The 14,586-nt window shown below is 38.1% G+C and overlaps 1 protein-coding gene across 1 annotated transcript in view; it reads left to right on the top strand.

Moving 5' to 3' along the window:
* Positions 1-14,586, top strand: part of KIF13B (kinesin family member 13B) — a 131,788-nt gene that overhangs the window by 46,269 nt on the left and 70,933 nt on the right. The window contains 8 exon segments of the mRNA XM_013128381.3: positions 4,160-4,175; positions 6,266-6,326; positions 8,145-8,237; positions 8,897-9,077; positions 9,459-9,546; positions 10,959-11,093; positions 13,095-13,207; positions 13,634-13,745. Coding sequence (XP_012983835.2) covers positions 4,160-4,175; positions 6,266-6,326; positions 8,145-8,237; positions 8,897-9,077; positions 9,459-9,546; positions 10,959-11,093; positions 13,095-13,207; positions 13,634-13,745 — 799 coding nt within the window.

Below are 14,586 nucleotides of genomic sequence, written 5' to 3'. Positions count from 1 at the left end.
CAAGATGTGCTGTGACTGATTTAGAGCATGTGCTGATTTGCCAGCTGGCCGCTATCTCGGAGCTGCTGGGTCAGCCAAACAGAACAGATAAGGTCTGAGCTGTCCTTGCCTCTTCCCAGTAATGTTTCACCTCATTTGCTGTGGCATTTTCCCCATGCGATATACAGAATCTCAAATATACTTTAAGGTCACTTTACCTTCCCTCTCCTTTTGAACATGGAAAGCCAGAGTAAAATTTCATTTGAAATGTTATTAAAATAGTGCTAATAACTGATGCTGAACAGAGTAGCTGTTTGTGTTCAAATATATAGTTTAAATATTAGTAACCACACATGAAGCTGTCTGATGCAGTTGACATGTTGGAGGAAAGAGATGCCATCCAGAGGGGCCTGGACAAACTAAAGTGGTGGACCCTTGAGTACCTCATCAAGTTCAACAAGGCCAAGTGCAAGGTCCTGCACCTGGGGCAATCCCAAGAGCAAACACAGGCTGGGCAGACACTGGATTCAGAGCAGCTCTGAGGATCAGAACCTGGGGATGTTGGTTGATGAGAAGCTCCCCATGACCCTGCGATGTGCGCTTGAGCCCAGAAATCAACCGTGTCCTGGGCTGCATCACCAGCAGCATGACCAGCAGGTTGAGAGAGGGGATGCTATGGTGAGACCCCCATCCCTGCAGTCCTGCATCCAGAAGGACATGGAGCTGTTGGAGCAAGTCCAGAGGAGGCCACAAAGATGCTCTGAGGGCTGGAACACCTGCTATGGAGATAGGCTGAGAAAGCTGGGGTTTAAGCTCCCTTCCATCCCAAAACATACTGTAATTCAATTGGGTATCCTATTACTTTTTAAAAAACAAAAGTGGTAGTGGTGTTGGACATAGAATTATGTGCTGGTGGTCTCAGCTGGAAGCTGTTCTGTTTCTGTCTGGTGTTTAAACTGTGCCTGAGATCTGTGAAACCAAATGTGTCCTGATGAAGAAGCTTATGCTGTGTGAGAACTAGCTTAAAAATAAATAATTACTCATGGCTGCATGTCTTCACTGTCAAGACATCACGTATATATTCACTTGGCTGTAACAAACAAAATACTAATAAACGTAGGCAGGTTTTTTTAGAGTATTCTCTTTCTCCTTTTTTTACTTTTAGAAACAGGTGCATTAGATCCCACCTTCTGTTCAACAGCGAGTTGAAAAAAGGTAAAAAGGGAACTGGTGGAGGGAATTCCTGTCAGTCTTGATTCAGGTGAAAATACATAGCTGAGTACATCTTAGTGACATTCTTCAGTACCTAAAAGACAAGTCTTCCATTCCTGTCCTGGATGGTTCTGCTGCATCTGAGATAGATGTAAATTGCTGCCTGCCAGCAGAGGAGCAAAAACAAGTCCTGCCCTCACCTCTGAAATGGCCCTGTCCTAGGTGATAACATGTGGATAGCCACTGGCTGGTGCTTTGAGTCCTGCCACAATCACTATGCTGTGTGCTCCTTTCACCCTCTACCTTGCAGATGCTGGCTTGGATGCGGGTTTTGGTGTGAGCAGTTTGCAGGTGACACAACACTGCATGATCTTGTCTGCTTTAGAACTACTTCAGTTCATTACTATTCATTACAGTTACAAGTTGTCAGTATTAGGATCCTCTGGATGTTTTTGTTAATGCCACTCTCAACCATAAAAAATGTTCTTTGCATACTTTGTCGTCTTCTGTGGTTTTATTGTAGGAGATAATTCCCTGCTCTGAAGGTGATGCTGTAGCTTCGTGTTTACCTTTTCATCACTGCTGAGACAGACTGTAGCCATGCACTGTACTTGGGCATGGAGCCTCTAAACACCCAGCACTTCTCATCTGTGCTTGTAGCTAAGCAGGCTGCTGTGGGTGCAGTAATTTCCCATGGGATTTTGAATCAGGCTGAAAATCTTTTCATGGATTTCTGGGCCCAGCTATCGCAGCTGCTGCACTGATGGGTTCATATGCTCAGCACAATGCTGCGTAATGCAGTGTGCACTGTTAATGCTTTCCTTAGGGAAAAACTTGTCTGATTTATTCTTTTCTTGGCCTAAAGTACACAGAACAAACTACAGCTCTAGATATCTCTGCTGTATCCTAAATGTTGTATGCTGGGTTTCTTAGATGTAGGGCTTCCTTTTGCTTGTGTTGGGATTAAGTGAGGCTGTAAGACATGGGTTTGTGTGTTTGTGCAGCTCTTTAGAAAATTAGATACTTACTTTAAGACCTTTAGTCTGAATTAAGCCTCATGATTTACAGAGCCTAACATCCTCTTAAAAATGTATCTGTGATAGGACTTCTGAGATTATATACTTATTGCTGTTTTAATCCAAATACTCAATAATACATCCTGTATTGAGGCTGCATTGCCACATTATAATCCTGCCTTGGGACTGGGCTGGACAATATGAGTGCTGCCTCTTGCTGAATTAAGAGCAGTGTCACATCTCTGAGTGCTGAACTCAAACTCTAATCTAGGCTTGCTATTCTCCTTATTTTACAGCAAGAATGGTCTTCCTGTAGGAATATGAATAAGACTGCCTTGTAAGCAGGAGCTTACAAGCGAAGTCCTTCAGCAAAACCACTAGCTTTTCAGAGCACAGAAAGCCAACCAAATCCTCTTGCATCTGTCTTTGAATGATGACAGAATGGTTTGGGTTGGAGGGGACCTTAAAGATCATCTAGTTCCACTCCTCTGCCACAGGCCAGGGATGCCTTCCAGTAGACCAGGTTGCTCCCAGCCACATCCAACCTGGCGCTGAACACTTCCATGTATGGGGCAGCCACAGCCAAAGATCCAGAGAGGCTCTCTCGTGTTCTCTGTTGGTATCAAAGCCCTGGTGAAGGAGAGTCCCTCAATACACCTTCATATCTATAACTCACCCATAAGCAACAGTCAAGAGACTGCAGCAAGCATGCTGCTGAGGATCCTAGAAGAGCTTCTATTCAAAGTTAGCCAGGTGCAGGTTGCATGTTGTTGCTGCTTACTTGAATGACCCTGCATTGAATAACCCTTACTTGAACGACCCTGGCCTGTCGTGGGGCAACCTTGGCTTATATAGTCATATAGCACAGCTGGTTACGCTGACTGCGATCCAAAGTCACTGTTGTTCCTGTTATGTCATACAGATACGCATATTAGATCCAAGCATGAGTAAAAAGAGATGATGGACTTGCTTAATACATAATTATTTTTGAGAGATGCTGCTGAGAAACTACTATTTTTAAACTTGCTTCTCAACCCCTCTGAGCAGCAAGAACTCTGAGAGTAATCTTACATGGCTCCCATGTCTTTCTCCTGCTCTGTTCGAAAGAAATCAGTGATGCTTGTCAGAAGACTTCACTTGTTACTGATGTCAAGAGCTTCTTAATATCATTTAGAAGGTCCAGGACAAGGAAAATACCACTCCTTTGTTGTGCTTTTGTTGCATTCTTCCATCTTCTGTAAAGGGGAGGCTGTGTAACCTGCTCTCAGGGCACTGATTGATGCTGTGCCATTATGTTAAAGATCACTGCAGTAATTTTGTATTTGCTCTTAAAAACAAGCAAAAAACCCTAAACAAACTTTTAAATTATGCACATAACAGATTAAAGGTATTGCTAGTCTCTGCTGCTGCTTTTAAAGGAAACAACTGTTTGCTCTGTGGTCCCAGCAGCCATGAGAGAGCTGAACTGGGCAAGTCCAAGGGTTGGACTCTGAAATTTCCTCTTGAATAACGTATCTGAAGTTCCTGTTCAAGTGGTTTTGGAAATTTTTATGTTGCCTGGGTACTTTGTTTTTAAGAGACAGTAACACCCACAAAGCTGGAGAGAGAAGTGTCACAAGAAGAAAAAAAACTGGGAGTGAATGAGGAAGAGATGTTGGCAGCATGAGGAAAATCAGTAGCTTTAGAGTTAAAAATCAACTTACTCTGAGCGCATCTCAAATCTTACTCCTGAAAAGAGATGAGCATTGGTTTATAAAATGACTTGGGATCTGTAAGCAAGCAGAGATCTTAGGAGATAAATGATTTTTTTAAATACAGCGCTCCAGTGATGAGGCATTAATGATAGAGCAGTTATGCTACAATCACTGCAACTAACAGTTTGTTTTTTCTTTTGTTTTTCTTCCCCCAACCCTGTATCAAATCCTTTCTGCTCCTGATGCTTTGGGGAACAGCAGGACCCAACCAAAGGTAAAGGCTTTTAGAGCACATTTAAGTCGCTGTGTGAAAATTGTTGTATCGCTTATTCAGCCTTGGGTTATCCAAATATTAAAAGCATTTTGACAAAACAACTCTGTAGTTGATCAGCTGTTGAGAAAGAAACTTCAAGCATCTCCTTGCTGCAGAAGAGCACTGTACAGCCTGTGCCAAATAATGAGTCACAGGAACAAATGAGAACATACATGCTCAGCATTACAGACTGTGAATGGAAGACTCCTTGTTGTTTGTGGGCTTTTAAAAGCATTTTCTGATATTTGTGTTAAAGCAAACTCATTTTGCTGTTACAGCTTATGATCCTGTGACTTTGTACTTTGTATGAAGACATCAATCTCTACCCTAGCATATCAGGATTCAGCTTTATTGATGTGGTCCTATAGCAAATATTTTATTAAGCCAATATTTTATAGCTAAGTGTTTTATTAAGGCCTGGCATGTTATAATAGCATGTTTAATTGTATAATGAATTCAAGGAACAAAAAACCACTTAATTTTAAATAAACAAGCCATTGTTTCCTCAGAGGATATAAAGTAACTCACTTTTATCTCTTCATGCAGAGATGTTAGCATAGTATAGGGAAAAAACCAAAGCAAAGCACAAAATCAAAATTTTGAGGATTTTTCTATATTAAGCATTTTCATAAATGTAGGTAGTAAGTTGGGATATGTTGGTAGTATGGATTTTCAACTCCTGCATTATTTTTCTAACTATTTTAGTTTAATTACTCGAGCAAGATTTGTTTTATCTCTACTTTACTAAAATGGAACTTAAAAATGTGTTAATGGATGAAATGAAATTTTCGAATGAGGGTTCAGAAAGTGAATGTGCAATGCTGAAGGGGAAAGAGCAGCCTTCATGAAGCTTTAGGAGAAATAAACAGCCAAAGAACGACACATTGCACTTCCCATTTCCTTTATCCTACAGAATGAAATTTGCCCATGTGACTACAGGTCAGACATTACCCTGATCTTTGGGTTTTTTTCTTGCAAATACAGACCATGGGGAGTTATTTTTGCAAACATCTGTCCCAAAATGCACACTGTCTTACTGCAGGTCAGCTTTCACGATGAAAAGTGCCTGTGCATTTTGAATGGATTGAGATTCTCTATTTAAAAAGTTTAGTTTTATCTAATCGAAACCTATCTATTAAAAAGTTTAGTTTTATCACAAGAACAGTAGCACTATAAATTGCTCTGTGTTGTTCTTTATAAGTCTTACACTTTGGTAATCACTGCTTCTGTTTGTTAACAGTATAGAAATACTTCTTCATAAAGAGATTCCTACCCTAAGGTGTGTTTTTAATTTATGTAGATGGGAGACATGGGGAGATGGTAGGCAAGAACAGCCAGAGGACATCTGTAATTTTGTAAAATAGAAATTTTGGGGAAAAATTAATTGCAAGGATAGGTTTAAAGGAAGATAAGAATAGTTCCTTGTCATCCACTGTCTTTCCATATGGAAAACTTTTGGAGAGCATGGAACAGGATTTACATAGTAGAGAGTCAGAAATAAAAGCAAGGATCAGGCTGGCATATGGGATAATCATAGAATCACAGAATGTTTTGGGTTGGAAGGGACCTTAAAGCTCATGCAGTTCCAAACTCCCTCCCATGGGTAGGGACACCTTCCACTAGACCAGGTTGCTCCAAGCCCCGTCCAGCCTGCCCTTGAACACTGCCAGGGATGGGGCAGCCACAGCTTCTCTGGGCAACCTGTGCCAGGGCTTCACCACCCTCACAGGGAAGAACTTCTTCCTAATATAGAATCTAAATGTCCCGTATGTCAGTTTAAAGCCATTCCCCCTTGTCCTGTCCCTACAGGCCCATGTCAAAAGTCCCTCTCCAGCTTTCTTGTTGGCCCCTTTAGGTATTGGAAGAGTAAGAAGATGCACTATTTGTTTAGGCTTCAAACTCATAGAATATGAGTAATTCTGTGGCAATATATATTATGTTCAGAACGCCCTGAGGAGCACAATGTTAGCTAACATAATACAGTGCTGTCAAAATTTGGATAATGTGTTTGATTTAGCAACAGTTTTTATAAGATATCCTCCTTCCTACAGGTGTTTGCTTACGATCACTGCTTTTGGTCTATGGATGAAACTGTCAAAGAAAAATATGCAGGTAATATTTACTGTAGCTTTGTGCTTGTTGTCTCCAAGTGTGAATGATGTCATTAAAGTACAATATTTGCTCTTGGGCACAGACCATATGGCATGAAGTGCCTCCCACTGTATGACTGCTTGTCAAAAGAAAAAGGAAAAACTTCAGTCATTCCTGTTTCTATTCTCTAAAGATGATAGCAAAAGGCATTGCTACCCTTTTGCAGTGTAGGAAGTTGAGAAATCCATCACAATAATGGGTTACTCATATTTGCACCTTTATTTAAAATACTGTTTCAAGTCCATCATTTTAAAAACATCAAATCTTTTTTAGGATTTGAGGAACATTTCTGTATGTAATTTCATGTTTCATAGTGCTGATGGGAGGTTGGCATCATATTAGAGCTTAATAATGGTGTACTAAAAAAAGCCTAACTTAATATAGAACTATGTGAATTCACATGGTTTGATGAGAATGTTCAAATTTTCTATGTATTATTGTGGCATATTTTGGCAAATAGTTACGGTAAAATATGAAATATATTTGGAATTGCCAGTTTTTTGATCTGTTCCTTTCATACTTGCTATCTTTTAAAACTGGGGTTTAGTTAAGCTTGTTTACATTTATTTAAAAAAAATAAGAAAAATAAGAGGCACATGCTTCTAGTTTTTAATTTCTTTACCAAATAACTAATGAATAGTAATTTAGTGAGAAAATGAGAATAATGTGCACTTTCAGCTGTACAAATTACATAGGAAGGTAAGTTTTTTGTTTTTCAAACTAATGGAGGCACCTGTATTATATCACATATATTACAGTTGATATATATATATCACATACATATATGTATATTTGTAAAATAATATATTAATACAGATATTATATCATCTGTATTATCACTTATATTATGGTCTCTTAGGCATTGGAAGTGTTTGGTACAAAACCATTCCACTTATGTGCTCCATTAACCCAGCACAGTTATTAGGAGTTTTGCTGGGGAATTTTGCATGCGTAAAATTTGAATTGAACTTGGATGTCAAGATGAAGACTTCAGTGAATGAGAGAAAGGAAAAGCTTTCAGGACCATTAACATATCTGAGAGGACTTTTCAGTCCATAAGTTTTGCCATGTCTTGTTAAGACTTTAGTTCCTCTGTTTGTAAAAGAAATTTTGAAAATAGAGGTTTTGCTTAAACAAGTAATATCCAAATACATGAAGCATTTCTTCCCATCCTTGTAAAAGGAGCCAAAAAGCTGTTCCTTCAGATTTGGTTCAATTACAAAAGAAGTGATATACCTTATATTTTGCTAACACATACCTTGTATTATGTCATCTCCCACGTAGCTGTGATTCCTTCTCTGCAAAAAAAATCACTTTTATTACTTAATATCTTTTATATATTACTTAATTATCTCAATATCTTTTGATATCAGTAAAATCTAATGCTCTAGTAATTGCCATAGATTAAAATCAACTGACAGTTGTTAAAATGTACAGGCTGTGTATATTTTGAGATGGTGTCATTCACCACTGGAATAAATTCTGCAGTCGGTAGTTGATTTTTTGCTGATAAAACCTTTGAACATGAACATTGATAGGATGTTGTTTTAAGCACATACAGGTATATTGCATGATAATTCCAGCTTCTGATTTTTGCAGTAGCATAAATCTGCTGGCTGATGGTCTTGCTTATCTAGAGGGAGTAAGTACAGAATGTGATTTAGGCGACAACAGCAGAAAATCACCAACTGCTTTTACATAATCACTGAAGAATCCAAATCAAGGAAAAAAAACTCTCTTGCTTTGTTACAATGCTAGCTTGTGTGTTTTGTTTCTTAGGTCAAGATGTTGTTTTCAAGTGCCTTGGGGAGAATATTCTTCAGAATGCCTTTGAAGGCTATAACGCTTGCATCTTTGCCTATGGACAAACTGGTAAGTCCCTTCAAGACATAAAGGAGAAATACTGTTAATACAAAAGGTGTTATGTTCTGACTGGAGACCCTTTTCATGGCTGTTGTGACATTGTTTCAGGAGAAATGCCATGTGATGTAGGTAAAAAATGTTTGTCCCTTTGGTAACTTTAGCTGTGAGGTGGGCAGGGTGAAAAATAGGATTTTCTCCCTTGCTGCTAACTACCCTTATTTTTCACATCTTAGATTATAATCTTTAGAAGGACCATGATCATCCTTGAGTTCAGTGCATCACTCATATTTTCTGCCTCTTCAGTTAGAATAATCTTTAATCATCATTTTAAGTGCAACGTGCAAAAATGAGTATGCTTACACAATTGATTTTTCTTATTGAGGCACCCACGTGGGTTTTTGTGGGTTGTCATCTACAGTGAGACTGTATCTACCTGAAAAAAGTGTTTTCTGTCAGTTTGAGCTAAGTTTCTTGGTTTACTTTTTCTTTTAATTAAATAATCTTTAGCCAAATACTGGTTTGATGAAAGTAGAAAACTGCACAAATATCTTTCACTGAAATGCAAAATTTATTTATTTTTTTTAACCTCTTCTCTCTATGACTGTTGAATGTTCTGCACAGCAAGAAACCTTGTTGCATGCACACTAATCATAGATTTATTCTTACAGGATCTGGAAAATCATACACAATGATGGGTACTGCTGACCAACCTGGATTAATCCCTAGGCTTTGTAGTGGACTCTTTGAAAGAGCACAGAAAGAGGAAAATGAAGAGCAGAGTTTCAAAGTGGAAGTATCCTACATGGAGATATACAATGAGAAAGTCAGAGATCTTCTTGACCCGAAAGGGTGAGTCAGCGGAACTGTACTGTGTTGCCATACACTCTTCGTTTCCATAACCAGTTTGACTTAATGGATCCCACCTAAGGCATTTGCGTAGGATGGCTTTTGCTTCTTCCTGATCTCAGTATCCTTTCATTTTAAATCAAAATTAAGTAGTAAGACTGAAAGCTTGGAGTAAACTCACCCTGATGCTAGCTTTTATTAAGTGACAAAATGTATCAGCATTTTACATGTAGACATAAGGCTTCTTGGTTTGCATTATCATCCTTGTTCAGTGCTTTATTATGGTATTTGTAAAACTGTAATGTTTGAGCTCTGTCTGTGAGAAATTGACTTTCTATAAATGTTGTCTTAAGTTAGTCATGTGCTTTTTTTTTTTCCAACCAGAAGCCGTCAGTCATTAAAAGTTAGAGAACACAGTGTTTATGGTCCTTACGTAGATGGCCTATCCAAGCTAGCCGTTGCTAGCTACAAGGTAAGGATCAATTTTATTAAATGCGTGTGTTGACATTCTAAACACTAGGGTACTGTCCCTTAAGTAGAAACATGGATTTTAGAGCAAGAGAGCTGTAGGATTGTTGTATTGTGATCACCAGGGAGAGCAGGGTTAAGAGCAGAAACTCATCTTCATCTGGTACTATTCAGTAGTTCTGGAAATAATGCAACAATTTAATGAAACAGCTTTCCTCCCAAACTTAAGATGAGCGTACACTGTGTCCATGAGAAAACATTCCATGATAGATTACAGAACCAGGATTTAGCAGAGAAAGGCTTTCAGTACCACATTTTGTTGCTGGCTCTCGTGCTATTGCCTGGTAATTTCACTCACTGGTAACGCACAGGCACACTGGAATTATAAACCACTGGTTGCTTACAAGGCAAATATATGAGGACATTACACAAAATTTGCTTGCTGGATAGTAAATTTGTAAGAAGCACAAATGTACTGTGGGACAAATTAATAAATATGGGATGGAAGTCTGTCATCTTAAGTAAAACATGAAAATAGTGCAACTTTTCCTATTGCAGTTTCTCATCAACCTCTCCATGGTGGTTTCTGTTAAGCCAAGACACATTGTGTGCTTTTCATTTATATGTCACCCAGCAGCTTTTGTGTAATGCAGCATACGGAGTCAAAGTGGTCTGTGGTGGTCTTTCATTTGATTGGTTTTGGGGTTTTTTTTTACCATCATCCAGCTAGAGATGCATGAATAAAAGTCAAGGCCAGGACTCTATAGTTTTAACCATTTTGTAGGATTGCTGTAAAACCCTGAAGCAGGGGAGCTGTGTATTTGTCAAGTATCACAACTTAGTGTATCAGAAGAATTTATAAGCTCTTATATGGAGAAGGAATATAATGGCCTCGTTAGTGTGGTTCTGTTTAATAAAACTTTGATTAAATCTTTAGAATTCTTTGGGTTGGGCCTCACCACCCTCACAGGGAAGAGCTTCTTCCTAATAGCTAATCTAAATTTCCCCTTTTCAGTTTAAAGCCATTCCCCCCTGTCTTTGAGCCTTCTGTCAGTATTACAGATTTCAGGAATATGTGTTTGACAACTGGGACTAAAATGTTCAAGTGTTCAAACATGAATTGTTGTTTCCTTACTTTTTTTCTTTGCTTTTGAGTATTATGCAGCCAGGTGCATTATTTTTGTTGATAATTTAATATCTAGGTAGAGGTAATGGATAAATACGCATGTCACAGCATTGTGCCATTTCTACTCTTTAAAGGGAGGTCACAGTATTATTTTCCTGACATTTTGTGAACAAACAGCAGGAAGCTTAGTGAGAAAATCCTTGCCATATCTTACCAAAATAAGATTGTTTCAGTAGATAATAAAAGAATGTTAATGCAGATATGCTTATGGCTGTGAAAATTGTATCTAGGACATTGAGTCCTTGATGTCTGAGGGCAACAAATCTCGAACAGTGGCTGCAACCAATATGAATGAGGAGAGCAGTCGGTCCCATGCAGTCTTCAAGATCATCCTTACCCACACACTCTATGATGTACAGTCTGGGGTGAGTAAAACAAGTTAGAGTCCAAATGTGAAGCTTGGATCTGTGTCTTTTGCTCTAATATATTTCATAAACTTGTAAACAGGTTGGTGGGAAGGAATCTCAGGAGGCCATTTGCCATAGTCTCCTGCCTTTGTGCACTGCTAGTGCTGAATAGGTTAGCTCTGGCTTTGGCTGGCTAAATTCTAGTAGTGCTCATGTGCTTGTTCTGCAGTGTAGGGAAATCAGTTGAATAGGTTTGAAAGAGAAACATGAAGTTTTTCTAAATGGAAAGCAGAAATGCAGGACCCAGGTTGCAGTAGACCTGCTGGAGGGTGCAGGAAAGATCTCTTGTTCCTAGAATCTACAAAGAAGAAACACTTTTCAAGCAGTAACGTGTACTGTACAGACTTGGGGCGGAACTAAAAACAAAATGTGTAGGTGAAAAATACAAGAACACTTGAGTATACATCTGGTAATCTCCTTCAAGAGCTTATTTCATGCAAATATGTATAAATGACCAACTTTTATAAACAAGAACACTGAGTAATTTAAAAAAATTTACATTGTATGGCATTATTTTTTATGTATATATATAAAATATCTAAAAGACATGTAAAGAAAAATGATTTCATATTTAAATTTCCTTATATTTAAATATTCCTTGGAGGGGTGCGTGAAATGTATTTGTGTGTTAATATTATTTAATCCCTCACAGAAAATGGTGATGAACTAAAACTGAAATAGGTCTTCCATACTAAAACTTTAAATTGTTAATAGATTCCGTGCTTGGGCAATTCTTTAATATCTTTAAAGACTTGGAGAAATTTTTAGTGTTCATGGAGAAATCTAAGGAGTGTATGTTCGTAACTATTGAATGCAATGTAAAGTGTAATGAGCATTTGAGCTCTTTCCCCCCTCATTTCTCAGTTTCTACCAATCTTCTTACTCAAAACAATTTTCTTTGTTCTTTATTTGATTTTTTTCTCTCTTTACACTTCTAATCGGCAGTCATGCTGTGCTAAACTCCTTGATTTGATGTAGTTTGTCATTGTGGTTTTGCTGTGGCTGAACTGTGAGCTTGTCATACAAATTTTTTGTGTGGTCATGGCCAGCCTGAATGCAAGGTGGTGGTTCCAATTATTTGCATTTTCCAGTGACCACTGTGTGAGTTTCTGGAACAGATTTCTCTGTTTTCCCATCTGCTGGTTCTTTCAGTCCTGGAAATGACTTGTTTCAGTATGGCCTGATGTGATTACATTATATTTTGAGAAGCTTAGAGTAACATCTTTGAAAACATATTAATTCTAATTATCCTGTTCAATTAGCAGAATGTAGCACTTTGTGCTACCAACATGCTAAAGTTGTCAATGCTGCAGGAGAGCAGCATGATGTGAGCAAACTGTTCTCAAAGGCATTTTTCTTTTCCACTTCAAATTGACATATGAAATTTATGGAGTGTTTCAGAATGCTGTTTTGTGTCAAATGAGAATAAAGTGTTTGTAACTAAATCTATGTTACAGGTTTAAATACTCACGTAGCTTGGATTGATTTCTAGGAGGACATTAAGGATATAGGAGACCTTGCAGTTGTAATAAATTTCATAAATTCTAGCATGCTTCTTGTCAGGTTCATTCTTTGTCTCTGAAAATCAGAAGCAACCTGGTATAAAATCTGAGGGTTTTAGGGGACTGTTTTCAAGATGGGATGGTAAACCCCACGTCTTTTGTTTGTAACTCCTTGGTCTGTACTACCTCTGCATTTTTCTTGGTTTTAATTTTACTAATATGGTCTATGTAGCTCTCCGCTGAGATGTCTTGAAGATATTACTCTGTCTGACTTCACATACTTCTGTTCTTTTTGAAGCAGCAGGTAGTGAGTTAACACAGGGTACTGTTCAAGTTCGATGACTTTCAGAGGTGTTGAAACAGCTGCAGAGAGTCTACACCAAGAAGTGAAGCTTGATTCTTCTTAGAAATCTGTAACTCAAGTGAACTAAAAGTAGCTGTTCTCTGATTCCTGCAGACATCAGGAGAGAAGGTGGGCAAGCTGAGTCTGGTGGACTTGGCCGGTAGTGAAAGGGCAACTAAAACTGGTGCTGCAGGAGACAGGTTGAAAGAAGGAAGCAACATTAACAAGTAAGACTCTGATTATTTATTTTTTTTACCTTTTTTCCTCAATGCAGTCATGACTGTTAAATACAGCATGTTTGTGAAATAGAATAAGGTCAATATAAGCTCTTGTAGCTGTTTTTCTTCTTCCCTTTACTTCTTGCTCTGACATACCAAAGTCTCGAGCAGAGATTTCATTCAGACATCTGTTTAAAATGATTGACATTTTTCCCTCTGTACTTGTGTTCCTATAACTACCACATAATTGCATTTTGAAGACATGATGATTAAGGCTGAAAACAAGGAGTAGAGCTTTTGTGAGAAAAGAATGATAAAAATGTATTAGGAAGCTTCTCCTTGGAGCTCATTTTTGGAGAGAAAGTAACTGTCTAAATATGCATTTGACTTATGAATATTTACACTGGTTAATGGCTGCTTGTGTTCTCTGTGCAGATCCCTCACAACCCTTGGGTTGGTTATTTCTGCCCTGGCAGATCAGGCTGCTGGCAAGAACAAGAACAAATTTGTTCCTTATCGTGATTCTGTGCTCACTTGGTTACTTAAAGTAAGTACTCTGATCTTGGTTTTTTAAAGAGAAATAGAAGTGAGAAGAAGGGGAGAAGAGTGCCATTCAGTAAAATAAAAGCCTGTTCTTTTCTGCCTCATTTTCTGTTTTTGATGTTAACCAATCTGATGTCTTTGGAAAATTAGCTGGATGTAAGCCATTAGTAGCTTTGTGAATCAAATGTGTTTTCTGTCTTCTGCTGACCTGTAATGGTCTAAAGAATAAGGAAATTAAATATATATATATATTATGCATTAGTTTACATACAGCTTCACACACAGCCTTGGGGCTAATTGCCACATGCAGCTGAATTTTACACGCTCTCAAGGTTAGCTTTGAAGGTTTTTATTAAGACTATTACCTTTTCCTAATTGTCTAATACATTTGTTAATATACTCTACTTTTGTCAGCCAAGTATGATTGCAGAGCATTATCCCAGTTACAGTCTGAGGAACAGGTCAGAAGACTTAATACATCATATTCATATTCATGTGAAAAGAACAGTTAAATCATTCAGTACTGTGTAGGAGTCTATTTGGTATTATTTTCGGGAAAATGAGTGTATCATGATGGCACTTGAATCACCTGTAAAGTCTAAATGAAGAAACACATTGTTAAGTATGAGGTTTATGTATGTCAAATTAAAAGGCAAGCTTTTGAGTTTGTTGTTCTTCCCACTTCCTAGGTACAATGACAGTAAAGCAGGGTAGCCTAATGACAAAAAATCTTGGGAATACAAGTTTGATTTTAGGAATAGTCATCATAAGGATTTCTCCCATGTTCTGAATGAATGGCAAGCACAAATGTAACCACTTGTTTTCATTAAAAGCTTGCCTGCTAG

Source organism: Melopsittacus undulatus, chromosome 3 (genome assembly GCF_012275295.1).
Source record: "Melopsittacus undulatus isolate bMelUnd1 chromosome 3, bMelUnd1.mat.Z, whole genome shotgun sequence".
NCBI classification, from domain to species: Eukaryota; Metazoa; Chordata; class Aves; order Psittaciformes; family Psittaculidae; genus Melopsittacus; species Melopsittacus undulatus.
Note: the sequence above shows the minus strand (reverse complement) of the source record. Positions and strands in the feature narration are given on the sequence as shown.